At 45.3% G+C, this 14,096-nt stretch overlaps 1 protein-coding gene across 1 annotated transcript in view; it reads right to left on the bottom strand.

Moving 5' to 3' along the window:
* Nucleotides 1-838: 838 nt before the first annotated feature.
* Nucleotides 839-14,096, bottom strand: part of LOC140719309 (butyrophilin subfamily 3 member A3-like) — a 52,789-nt gene continuing 39,531 nt past the window's right edge. Inside the window, exons 14-16 of the mRNA XM_073033852.1 lie at nucleotides 11,488-11,514; nucleotides 6,433-6,459; nucleotides 839-2,703 (exon numbers count right to left, since the gene is read on the bottom strand). Of these exons, the coding sequence (XP_072889953.1) occupies nucleotides 2,186-2,703; nucleotides 6,433-6,459; nucleotides 11,488-11,514 (572 nt within the window). The 3' untranslated portion in view covers nucleotides 839-2,185. The remainder of the gene's footprint in view (nucleotides 2,704-6,432; nucleotides 6,460-11,487; nucleotides 11,515-14,096) is intronic.

Here is a 14,096-nt window from a genome sequence, read left to right as displayed (position 1 = left end):
TCCACAATCAGCTCTTCCGTCTCTTACTGATGCTGACTGCACGGTTGAATGCCATTTTATTACTTAGATCCTTCATATACATGAGGAGTAAAAAATCTTTACCTTACGTCTCCGTCTAAATGTGCAATCATAGTAATTTATAATAAATAATAATAAATAGAACAGTCAACGTAACATAGAAATAAACTCAAATCAGTAAAGGGCTGCTACCCGACAGTATGACTATGGCTGCTGGTTGAGAGCAACATGCTGGAGGAACTCAGCAGGTCAGGTAGCATCTATGGAAAAGAGCACAGTTGTTGTTTTAGGCTGAGACCCTTCAGCAGGCAGTACTCTTTTCCATAGCTGCTACCTGACCTGCTGAGTTCCTCCAGCATGTGTGTGTTGCTTGGATTTCCAACATCTGCATATTTTTTTCTAGTTCAAGCTAACAGGTGGGGGGGGGGGAGGGTTGAAGTAAGAAGCTGGGAGGTGATAGGTGGAAGAGGTAAAGGGCTGAAGAATAAAGAATCTGATAGGAGAGGAGAGTGGACCATGGGAGAAAGGGAAGAAGGTGATAGGCAGGTGAGAAGAAGAGGCAAGGGGCCAGAGTGGGAATAGAAGAAGAGGGAAGGGAGAGGAGGTAAAACAGCTGGTTGGAGAAATCGATGGCCATGTCATAAGGTTGCAGACTAGACAGAATATAAGCTGTTGCTTGTTCTTCATGATGGTTCTGTGAACAGCTTTGACATTGATTGTGATACACCTGTCAATAAATCAGCTGTAAACCAAATCCTTCTGAATGTTCCTCCGTGCTGGATAATCTGGAAAGTTTGAAGTAAATTATTATCACCATATATTACCTTGAGAGTTTATTTTCCTGCAGGCATTCACAGTAAAACAAAGACATACAATAGAATTAATGAAAAACTGTACAAAGGTTGACAAACAACCAATGTGGGAAAAGTAGACAAACTGCAAATAAAAAAATGTAAAATTTACCAAAACAGGTGTGTGAAAGGATCATCGGGGACCTGAGTCACCCCAACCACAAACTGTTCCAGCTGCCACCATCCGGGAAATGGTACCACAGCATGAAAGCCAGGATCAATAGGCTCCGGGACAGTCTGGCCATTCTCCTCCGACCTCTCTCTTTTCACCCAGAGGACTGCCTGTCACTGGGTGTTTTTTCTTATTTCTCGCATCTGTATTTTCATTGCAACCTTCGAGATGATTGTTATTACCTTCAAATTATTCATAGTTTCTAACTGGTTGAAGTAGTGAAATAATTTCATTCTCACCCTGGGCTTTTTCCCGGCATCTCCAAACCTGAACGCTTGAAACGTCAGTAAAACAGATCTGAATTGGCTAGCTCCTTATTTCTTGCCAGCTATCAAAAATCACTGCTGTTTGAACACAAACGCACATAACTGTCACTACTTAAGATCTGTTTGTCAAAACATGGTGTAGTTTCTTACAATCACAAAAGTGCATGTGACTGATACTAGTTAGAACTTGTTTGGCAAAAGTCTCCTGACCTAATTAGTTGGCACCATCTCCCAAGTAAACAAAAGGAATCTCAGCAATTTTCCCATTTAGTGACCATCAGAAGAAGGAAGGGTAGAGGAGAGCAGCTGTGGCTTCCCCTTTCGCAATAATAACTCAATTTTGAGTACTGTGGGGGGGGGGGGGCGTGGAAAGAGCCTACCCAGGGAAAGCAAGAGGTTGTGCCTCTGGCTCAGGAGGGTAGGGAACGGAAGAGGATAGCACTAGTGATAGGGAACTCTTATAGTTAGGAGGACAGATAGGCGATTCTGTGGGTGCGAAGAAAAACAGGGATGCTACAAGATGTTACTAGTTTTTTTTTAAGCCCTTAACTCAGACTGGAGTCACGGGGATGCCGTTGTGACAGTGTTTTTTAGCAGGATTTCTTGTTTTTATGAGGCCGAATTGCTAGCTCGACGCTCAACCCCAGCACGGATGGAAAGCGTGCAAGGCAGCCGGCTAACATGTTCTTGTTATCATTCAGCTCTCAAGATTAACTAATGGCCACAATTACTGGAACCCACTGTACTTCCTTCTTTTAGCATTATAAATAGTCATTGTTTAAATCCAAACTCATTAACATAACTCATTATGTTAAAGGAAATACAAAAGTTCACCAATATAGCAATCAGTTCTCAACAATGTGGATGGACGCTGTCGGCTAGCTGTTAATCGGGCAAATGATCAGACCTGGTTGACTCCATCCAGGTGAGAAGAATGGGTAGACTTTGCCTGAGAAACTGGTGTTGAACGTGTAGAGGTGGAACATAGTGTCAGCATCGTAGAAGGACAACTTCCCAGCCCCCAGGTCCAGAAACACAGCGATCTTTGTCGGCCTCGTTTCTATTGACATGCTAGAGTGATTCTTATCGCTGACTGTGTAGGCCTCTCCATCTCGACCAAAGGTCCAGAAGCCATTGCTGGTGGACAGGTTGGGCATGCCTTTCCGCTGGATCGTTTCGAGGACCACACCGATGTCCCAGTAGCTCTTCGAGGCGACTTCAACCTCCCAGAAGTGGGCACCCTTCACAAAACCCTCCGTCCCCAGCACATACAGAGCAGCGTCAAATCGCTCTGGGATGTCTGGAACAGTCAAGGGCGGTCCAGTCTTCGCACTGATCGCCGTTGAAGACACCTCCAGACATGCGTTAGCGGTATTCGGATCTGGACGCACAACAACTAGGAGAGAACAAATTAATGGAAGGTCACTTCTATTCAACCCCTTGTTCCACCATCCACTTAAAACCACTGCTCTTCCTTTAACCATCTTCAGAAAGAGTTTAGCCTTATTTATCATAGAGTCATAGAAGGAGGCCCCTCCGTCCATCGGCCTGCACCTGGACCACAGCACACCATACTCCTCCTGTCCATGTACCCATCCAAACTTCTCTTAAACACTGAAATCAACCCCTTACACAGGCAGCTCATTCCACTCTTACCACCTCCTGAGTGATGAACCTCCTCCTTAAACATTTCACCATTCATCTTTCACCCGTGACCTCTAATGTAGATGCAGCCAACATCAGCTTCCAGGAATTATGGATCTGCATTCCCAGATCCCCCAGTTCTACCGCACTCCTCAGTGCCCCAACGCTCACAGTGCAGGTCCTCCCAAAGGACAACACCTCACACGTCTACATTAAATTCCATCTCCATCTTTCCAGCTGATCCAGATCCAACTGCAAGCGCCATCTTCCTCGCTGTCCACCACACCCTCGTCTTGATGTCACCCGCAAAGCTGTTGATTCAGTTTACTACTTTATCATCCAGATTGTCTGTGTAGATCGAAAATCAACACTGGCGCACCTCAACGGTCAGAAAGGATTTGGCAAGTGTGCACTAGGACAGGCTGTTTTCTGGCAAAGGTGTTCTTGCTAAGTGGGAGGTAAAATTTTGAGAGTACATAGTTTGTGTGTTCCTGTCAGAATAAAAGGCAAGGATAACAGATTTAGAGAACATTGGTTTTCGAGAGATATTGAGGCCCAGGTTAAGAAAAAGGAAGTGCTTTGCTGGTAGGAACAAATGAGGTACTTGAGGAGTATAAGAAATGCACAAGAACACTTACAAAGGAAATCGGGGGGACTAAAGGAAGACATGAGGTTGCTCCGGCAGACAAGGTGAAGGAGAATCCTAAGGGCTTCTACAGATACACACAGATTACAAGGATAGCAGCAGACAAAACTGCTCCTTTGGAAGACCACAGTGCTAATCTACATATGGAGCTGGAAGAGGTTGGTGGGGGGGGGAACCTGAAATGGGGGTTTTTTTGCACCTGTGTTTACTTGGGAGTCAGGCACAGGGTCTACAGAAGTGAGGCAATGCAGCAGCGAGGTCATGGACACTCTACAGATGATAGAGGAGGTGTTTCTGTCTTGAAGCAATTTAAGGTAGATAAATGCCTTAACAGGGCCTGACAGGGTGTTCCCTCAGACACTATGGGGGACTAGTGCAGGATCTACAAGAACCTTAGTAGAGATAATTAAAACACCTTAAGCCATGGGAGAGGTTGTGTGGGATTGGAAGATAGCTAATGTTGTTCTGTTCTATAAGAAAAACTCCAAGAATAAGCCAGGAAATTACAGGCCAGTGAGTCTGACATCAATAGTGGGACGGGTAGCAATCTGGAGGTTGCAATCCTGGAGATCCTGTCCTTTAATTTAGCACCTAACTCTGAACTCAACCCTACCAATGTGGACAATGACCTCTGGCTGCCCACCCCCCCCCCCCCCCCCATGCAGGCATGTCGTTGACTTCATCCGAGCTGCCTCCTGACCCTGGCGCCCAGGAGGCAATATACCATCTAGGAACCTCCTGCTCATTCACAAAACCTCCTTTCTGTCCTCCTAACCAATGAATCCCCTATCAACACAGGTCGCCTCTTCTCCCCTCTTCCCCTCCGAGCCACAGAGCCAAAATCAGTGCCAGACACCTGACTGCTGTGACTTTCCTCTGCTAGGTCATTCCTCCCCCTCCAACAGATAGCCGTGGTCGAGGACATCGGCCACAGAGGTACTCTACACTGGCTGCCTAATCCTTTAGTGACGGTCACCTACTTATCTGTGTCCTGCACCTTGTGTGTCCCATCTATCACCCACTCAGCCTCCCAAATGATCCAGAATTCATCCAGTTCCAGCTCCAGCTCCTTAACGTGGCTTGTTAGAAGCTGCGGCTGGATGTACATCTCACAGTTGTAGTCGTCGGGGACACTGGAGGTCTCCCTGCCTTCCCAGATCCCACAAGAGGAGTATTCCAGTACCCTGCCTGACAGAATAAATAATGAAAAAGAACTACCTCCCCTCACCAGCCTTGCTGAGCCAAAGCCTCAAGTGACTCAAACACTGACCCACTCACACAATGGCCACTCCACTTAAACCTAGCTTCTTTTTATTGGACCTTGCCAAGTGCCTAATTACGAGCAATCCAATGTCTCCTCGGGAACCATGGCCGAGTGTGGGAGGAAACTACAACACCAGAGGGAAGGCATCTGGTCACAGGGAGAATGTACCAAACCCTTACAGACAGCAGCAGCAGGAACTGAACTGGGACACTGGCGCTGTAAGACATTTCACTAACCGCTACCCTTGACAAAGTCTATCGGTCCAGACCCTATATCCTCCACTTCCCTTCCAATCAATTCCACCTTCTGGGGTTGGAGCTTCCCGAAATTCACTGTCTTCCACGTGAGGACGCCTCAGATCTCAGACTGACTCTTTAACCTGCCACGGTGCTAGTTCTATAAACCAGGGGAAAGCTGAGTCTACACCACTGGCATATGTTGTAAAATTTGTTGTTCTGTGGCAGCAGTACATTGCAATACACTATAATAAAACCTGTGAATGACAATAAGCATATATAAATTAAATAGTGCAAACAGAGAGGGAACATTACTGAAGTAGGTTCACTGTCCATTCAGATATCTAATGTTGCTGGGAAGAAGCTGTTCCTGAAACATTGAGTGTGTGCCTCCTCCCTGATGGTAGCAATGAGAAGAGGGCCTGTCCTGGGTGATGGGAGTCCTTAATGACGGATGCCGCTTTTTTGAGGCATCGCCTTTTGAAGATGCCCTCAATCCTGGGGAGGCTAGTGCCCATGATGGAGCTGTCTGAGTTAACAATTTTCCGAATCCTGTTCAATGACGGAACCAGTTAGAGTGCTCTCCAAGGTACATCGGTAGTCATTTGTGAGTGCTTTACTGTGTAAAACCTGCACATTCCTCTCTGTTCTAAACTTATTCTTGTGTGCGTCGGTCATGTACTGCAGGAAGTGAATCTCAAGGTGGTCTACGGTAACACATATCCACTTTTGATAATAAATTTGAAGTTTGAATTTTGCCATTCCTCAAATGTGAGCATTGTCACCATGCCTCAGTCAGCTCAACTTCCTAATCCCTGCACAAGAAACCTGTGCACAAAGATTAAAACCAATACCGCCCAGGTGGTGTGGAGGGAATGATACATTGAACAGTACAGCACAATATTGTACTGATATTTTAACCTACCCTAAGGTCAATCTAATCCTTCCCTCCCACACAACCCTCCATTTTCCTATCTTCCATGTGCCTATCTAACAGTTTCTCAAAATACCCCGAATGTATCTGCTTCCACCATGCTCTGTACCTGGCAGGGTGTTCCGTGCGCCCGGCACTCTGTGTAAGAAACCTACCAGATGTTACCATCCACTACCTTGAGATCAGTTACTTTCCAGCACTTACTTAATAAAGAAAACTCACAGAATTTATGACAAACTACCTGACCGATCTGAAGGCAACACACCTCCCTGTAATCAAAGGTACTGGAGGATAAAGGGGAGCCTGCCAGCATGGCTCCGACACCAGGAGTTGATGTCTCAGTACGAGGGAAAGATCAGTGGCAGGTTTGACAAGTGCACTTCATTCCCCAATGGTCTTACCTGCATGACTGCGCATCCTGTCCCATTCTGGAAAAAGAAATAGAAGACATGAGGCACAAAGAATTAAACAGAACAATTAACATCCCACTTCCAAAGAGCTACAGATCTGTGAGTAATCATATTTCATCCTAATTTCAGTAAGGTCAAAATTAGGAAAATGGCCAGTTACCTCCTGGTGATGTTTAAAGTTCAAACTACATTTATAATCAAGGTATGCATTTAGCATACAACCCTGAAATTTGTCTCCTCGCAGACAGCCACGAAACAAAGAAACACCGTGGAACCCGATCAAACAAAACATCAGACACCCAACACAAAAAAAATCATGCAAACGGCAGACAATGGGCAAAAACCACAGAATATAAAACATCAAACCACAGTCACTGAAATAGTCTAGGAATCTTCCGTTTAGCTCAGTTCAGTTCAATTTACCACTGTGTCCACCGTTGAAGAGAGTCTTCAAGATTCAAGATTGTTTAATATCATTTCCAGTACACAAGTGTAAAGGAGAACAAAATTATTGGTACTCTGCATACAGTGCAGGTGCAGAAAACCCACACTAGGATAAAGGTTATAATAATAGATGCTCTCTGACTTGCTGAGTTTCTCCATCATATTGCATATAAACCTCAGGATGATGGTCTCAAGATAACGGGCAGGTGGTTTAAGACTGGGAAAGGCCCTCAGACCGGAGGAAATCTTTGGGAAATCTCTTTCAAGCAAGTCATGTAATCATATGAAGCTAAGTCAGTGGGCTTATGATAGGAGAGACGGGGGTTATGGGGAACATGGATAAGGCCAGAATGAGAACAATGGGGAATGCAGGGAGGGTGGAATAAAGATATGAGACAATCTCACTGAAATTATTTTTACATGAAACTCAGAAGCCAGGAAGGCCACTGGATCCCTGCTGTGTTTGCCAGTCAATGAGATCACGCCCTATCCCTTCTTTCCACCTGACTGTTTAATTTACGGTTCACAAATGTAAAGGAGAACAAAATAATTGTTACTCCGGTTCCAACACAGCACAAAAAAAACACAACATGAAGAACACAATGACAATACTAAAACAATGCAAAAAATACCTGTACATGAAATAGCTTAAATACTGTGCACAGATGGATTGTATATAACCATATAACAATTACAGCACGGAAACAGGCCATCTCGGCCCTTCTAGTCCGTGCTGAATGCTTACACTCACTTAGTCCCACTGACCCGCACTCAGCCCATAACCCTCCATTCCTTTCCTGTCCGTATACCTATCCAATTTTTTTTTTAAATGACAATATTGAACCTGCCACTTCTACTGGAAGCTTATTCCACACAGCTACCACTGAGTAAAGAAATTCCCCCTCGTGTTACCCCTAAACTTTTGCCCCTTAACTCTCAACTCATGTCTTCTTGTTTGAATCTCCCCTACTCTCAATGGAAAAAACCTATCTATCCCCCTCATAATTTTAAATACCTCTATCAAGTCCCCCCTCAACCTTCTACGCTCCAAAGAATAAAGACCTAACTTGTTCAACCTTTCTCTGTAACCTAGGTGCTGAAACCCAGGTAACATTCTAGTAAATCTATGTATGCCCATAAAGGACACGAGGCACAGGATTAAGGACTAAGGTGACTGACGGGAAATAATAAAGTAGTGGTCAAGTTAGTGGGTGGAGGTGTTGATCAGCTTGGGAAAGTAAGTGTTTTGGAGTCTGGTGGTCCTTGGGTGGATGCCATGTAGCCCCCCCTCCCCCCCCCCCCGATGGAAGGAGGACAAATAGTCCACTTGCAGGGCGTGTGGGATCCTTCAGGATAAATCCAACATCATGTGTGGGATCCTGCATGAGAGAGGAGCTTGTCCAGCTGAATTGGAGGGGGAATCTAGTGGGGGTGACGGCAGAGCAGAGATGGCTGAAGTTCCCGCAGTGGAAGTAGTTCACAGGGCACAGGATAAATGTGTCCCGCAGTGGAAGTAGTTCTCAAAAGGCAGGGGTAGGCAACCATGGCTGACAAGGGACTACATAAAAGCCAAGGAAAGGGCATTTCAGGTAGCAAAAGTGAGTAAGAATCCAACAAAAGGCAACTAAAAGAGCAATAAGAAGAGAAAAGATAAAATATAAGGGCAAACTAGCAGGATTAGCAGGATATAAAGCAGGATACCAAGAGTTTCTTTCAGTTAAATAAAGAGTAAAAGTGAGGAGAGGGTTGATACTGGACCACTGGAAAATGATGTTGGTGAGGTAGTAATGCGGCACAAAGAAATGGCAGATGAACTTAATGGGTACTTTGCATCAGTCTTCACTGTGAAAGATACTAGCAATGTGTCAGAGGTCCGTGAGTGTCAGGGAGTAGGAGTGAGAGCCACTCCTATCACAAAGGAAAAAGTACTATGCAACCTCAAAGGACTTAAGGTGGACAGGTCACCTGGACCGAATGGACGACATCCCAGAGTCCTGAGAGAGGTTGCTGAAGAGACAATGGGTACATCGGTCATGATCTTTCAAGAATCGTTTAATTCTGGCATGGCCCCAGAGAACTGAAAGACTAAATGTCACTCCACTCTTTATGAAGGGAGGGAGGCAAAATAAAGGAAATTATAGGCCATTTAGCCAGTGGTTAGGGAATTGTTGAGTCTAGTATTAAGAATAAGATTTCGGAGTACTTGGAGACTAACGATAAAATAAGTCAAAGTCAGCATGGTTTCTGTAAAGCGAAATCCTGCCTGACGAGCTATTGGAGTTCTTCGAGGAAGGAACAGGTAGGGTGCATGAAGGAGAGGCAGCCAATGTATTTCCTATGGCATGGATAGCAGAATGGCTGACAGGCAGGAGGCAGCGAGTGGGAATAAAGGGGGCCTTTTCTGGTCACCTGCCAGAGACTAGTGGTGTTTCTCAGGGGTCAGCTTTTCACATTGTTTGCCAGTGATTTAGGTAATGGAAATGATGGCTTTGTGAGTGATACACAGATCGGTGGAGGGGCAGGTAGTGCTGAGGAAGCAATGTGATTGCAGCAGGACTTAGACAAATTGGAAGAATGGGCAAAAAAGTGGAAGATGGAATACAGTGTTGGGAAATGTATGAACATGCATTTTGGTAAAAGGAACAATAGTGCGAACTATTATCTAAATGGGGAGAAGGTTCAAACATCAGAGGTGCAGAGGGACTTGGGAGTCCTCGTGCAAGACTCCCAGAAGGTTAATTTACAGGTTGAGTCTGTGGTAAAGAAGGCAAATGAAATGTTGGCATTTATTTCAAGGGGAATAGAATATAAAAGCAAGGACATAATGCTGAGCCTTTATAAGACACTAGTCAAGCTGCACTTGGAGTATTGTCAACAATTTTGGGCCCCATATCTCAGAAAGGATGTGTTGTCATTGGAGAGTCCAGAGGAGGTTCATCAGGATGATTCTGGGAATGAAGGGGTTAAAATTTGCCGCCCATTTGGCAGCTTTGGGCCTGTACTCACGGGAATTCAGAAGAGTGCATGGGGATCTCACACTTACTGCATGTTGAAAGGACCAGATAGGGTGGATGTAGAGTTGATGTTTCTCATGGTGGGGCTATCTAGAACTAGAGGGCACAGCCTCAAAATTGAGGGGCGACCTTTTAAGACAGAAGTAAGGAGGATTTTTTTTGTTTTAGCCAGACAGCAGCAAATCTGTGGAATGCTCTGCCATAGACTGCAGTGGAGGCCAAATCCGTGAGTACATTTAAGTCCGAAATTAATCGTTTCCTGATCAATCAGGGCATTAAAGGATACGACAGAAGGCAGGTGTATGAGGTTGAGTGGGATCAGGGATCAGATTCAATGGGCTGAATGGCCTAATTCTGCTTGTTTGTCTTATGGGCTTGTTTCTGGGTCCTGTTCCAGCACCTTTACTGTGCATATGTTCTTCTTGGTAGTTAGGCTGGGTTAGGGATACATTGGGCAATTGTGACTACCCGCTGTAGAGCCTTCCTGCCCACCACAGTGCCGTTCCCATACCAAACAGTGACGCAGCTTGCCAGGATGCTTCTACTAACTCATCTATACACTGACACAAGCATGCTCGTGCAAAGTCCAGCCCTCTTCAGCCTCCTCAGAAAGTACAGGCGTTGGTAAGTGTTCCTGACCGTGTGGAACGTGTTCTAATGTGCAATTCCAGGAGTCTGAAACTGCTGTGTTGCTGATGTAAAGACAGATGGGGGTGAGGGTGGTAAGAACTCTCCTGAAGTTAACACCATTATATGACCACCATTTTACTTCTCTAATCTCCCAAATCTTCGCTTTCCTTAATTCCCACATCTACGAGGCCCAGCGTGTGTGCTCCTGATTGAGTGAGATGGTAGTTTACCCCCCATCCTGTCAGCAAGACTGAGTATTTTGCCATCCTCCTCTTGCCACTGTGACACGGATGGGCAGAGGCAGTGCAAGCTTGCAGCATAACAATTTGGAGTTTGTGCGCGGTTCTGGTCACCTGCCTGCAGGAAAGCTATCAGTAAGATCAACCAAACCTCCAAGGATATAGCTAGGATTTAAGGACCTGAGTTACAGGGTGGTGAGAGTGTGGAATGAGCTGCCAGCGGGAGTGCTGGATACGGGTTCAATTTCAACATTTAAATGAAATTCAGATAGGTACAGGAATGGGAGGGGTATGGAGTGCAGGTCAGTGGGACTAGTCAGATTAATAGTCTACCATGGACTAGGTGGGCCAAAGGGCCTCTTTCTGGGCTGTGGTGCTCTATTTATTTTCTATCTTCCTTTTGATTTACTTCCTATTTACTGTGTGAGATGCTCGAAAATACTTTAAAATCACCGGAATCTCCCTCCCCGCTATCTGTGCCATTTACTAGGAGTGTTGCAGGAGAAGAACCTGAAACATCGTTGCGGATCCCCACCACCCGTCCCACAATCTCTCTGACCCATTGCCATCAGGAAGGAGGTACAGCGCATCATAACTAGGAGTGCCAGACTGCATTGACCAGATGGGCCGAAGGGCCGGTTTCTGTGTTCTTAGACTCTGTGGGTGAGAAATCAGGTTCATAATTAATCCTGGCACATTCCTCCACCGGCATGACGTACCTGATTTGACAAGAGGTCTCCATTGTTCTGAAATGAAAAGAGAAAATTAATTCAAACATAAAACTTAATTTTTCAATGAAATATTCCCAGTGAGACCAAGTTATTTCAAAACCATTATAAAAAAAATACACCCTCCACATTCGTCACCATAAATCCTCAATCTAACTGGGGGGAAATCTGATAGCGGTAAACAAAACAATCAGGGGTATAGATAGGGCAAACACAAACAGCTGTTTTCCTCTGAGGTTGGCTGTGGCAAGGAATAAAGGTCAGAGGTTAAGGGTGAAAGGTGAAATGCTTCAGGGGAAGGTGAGAGGAAATTTCTTCACTCAGAGGCTGGTGAGAGTGCGGAACAAGCTGCCAGCACAAGTGGTGGATGTGATTTCAAATTCGGCGTCTAAGAGAAGTTTGGATAGGTACATGGATGGGAGGAGTATAGGTCCAGGTGCAGGTTAAAGTTCAAATTTCAAAGTCAATTTTAATACGTATGTCGCCGTACACAACTCTGAGATTCATTTTCTTGTAGGCAGACTCAATAAATCTATAGAATAGTACCCATACAGAATCGACAAAAAACTGCCCAACCAGAGTGCAGAAGACAACAAACTGTGTAGATAAAAAAATAATTATACTAAACAAATAAGCAATAAGTATTGAGAACGTAACACGCAGAGTCTTTGAAAGTGAGTTCATTGGTTGTCCGAACACTTCAATGACTTTGCAAGTGAAGTTGAGTGGCATGAACCCCTTTTGAGACTAAGCAGTTTAAATGGTTCAGCACATATTAGATGGGCTGAAAGGCCTGTTTCCATCCTGTAGTTTTCTATGACTCTAACATTGCCCAATTAATTTTGCCATGACATCTTAGTGGCTTTGAATCACGCTAATTAGTGCAACACTTTACAGTGCCAGAAATGAGCAACCAGGGTTCAATTCCCGCTGCTGTTATGATTTTTTTCTGTGGTCCTGTGACCGTGTGGGTCTCCTCTGGGTGCTCTGGTTTACTCCCAGCATGGAATACCTTTACAGCAGGCACTGTTGCAGGAAGGCAGCATCCATCACCAAGGACGCTGCTGCCACCATCAGGCAGGAGGTACAGGAGCCTCAGGACTCATACCACCAGGTTCAGGAACAGTTATTACCCTTCAACCAGCAGGAACCACCACGCAGGCCATGCTCTCGTCTCACTGCTGCCACCATCAGGCAGGAGGTACAGGAGCCTCAGGACCCACACCACCAGGTTCAGGAACAGTTATTACCCTTCAACCAGCAGGAACCACCAGCCAGGCCATGCTCTTGTCTCACTGTTGCCACCATCAGGCAGGAGGTACAGGAGCCTCAGGACTCACACCACCAGGTTCAGGAACAGTTATTACCCCCTCAACCAGCAAGAACCACCATCCAGGCCATGCTCTCGTCTCACTGCTGCCACCATCAGGCAGGAGGTACAGGAGCCTCAGGACTCTCACCACCAGGTTCAGGAACAGTTATTACCCCCTCAACTATCAGGCTCCTGAACCAGAGGGGATAACCTCACCCACCCCATCACTGAGCTGTTCTCACAACCTATGGACTCACTATCAAGGACTCTGCATCTCATGTTCGCGATATTTATTGTTTATTTGTTTATTATTTGCAGAGTTTGTTGTCTTTTGCACATTAGTTGTTTGTCCATTCTGTTGGGTGCGATCATTCACTGATTCTATTGTGTTCTTGGATTTACCATGAATGCCCACAAGGAAATGAACCTCAGGGTTGTACATGGTGACATATATGTACTTTGATAATAAATTTACTTTGAACTCTAAGCTGTGGGCATGCAAATTGGCGCCAGAAGCCTGAAGACGCTTGTGGACTGCCCTAACACAATCCATGGACTGCACTGGATAAATGGCAGATTTCACTGGGATATGGGATGTAGAGTTCATCTTTAATTAACTCTTACTCACTTGCTAGCACCCACTGGAATTCAGAAGAATGAGGAGTGACCTCATTGAAACCTATCGAATGGTGAAAGGCCTCAATAGGGTGGATGAAGAGAGAATGTTTCCTATGGTGGGAGAGTCTAAGACCAGAGGACACAACCTCAGAATAGAGGGAGACATCCACTTAGAACAGATGGAGAAGAATTTCTTTGGCTAGAGTGGTGAATCTGTGAAATTTACTGCCACCAACGACTGTGGAGTCATTGGGTATATTTAAAGCAGAGGTTAATAGGTTCTTCATTTGTCAGGGCATGAAGGGATATGGAGAGAAGACAGGAGATTGGGGCTGATAGGCATGATGAAATGGCAGAACAGGCTTGATGGGCCAAATGGCCTAATTCTACTCCTACATCTTATGATCTTATGCTTTTACATGCTCTGGCCATCAATTGGCTCTAAGGAAGTTAAAGGACAGATAATATTTCGGGCCCATTTTCTTCTGTAGATGCTGCCTGACCTGCTGAGTTCCACCAATGCTTTGTGTGTGTGGCTCCTGATTCCAGTACCCGTGGTTTCTCGCGCCTGCAGTCGGCTCTACACAGTGCTCTTCGAAAATCTATTAATCTGCTTTACCTAAACAGATGTAGGTTAACGAGCTTGGGTTTTCCTCCCTGGAGTGAAGGA

The sequence above is a fragment of the Hemitrygon akajei genome, chromosome 2 (genome assembly GCF_048418815.1).
Source record: "Hemitrygon akajei chromosome 2, sHemAka1.3, whole genome shotgun sequence".
In the NCBI taxonomy this organism is placed as follows: domain Eukaryota; kingdom Metazoa; phylum Chordata; class Chondrichthyes; order Myliobatiformes; family Dasyatidae; genus Hemitrygon; species Hemitrygon akajei.
The sequence above is the reverse complement of the archived record's forward strand: the minus strand, read 5'-3'. Positions and strand labels throughout refer to the sequence as shown.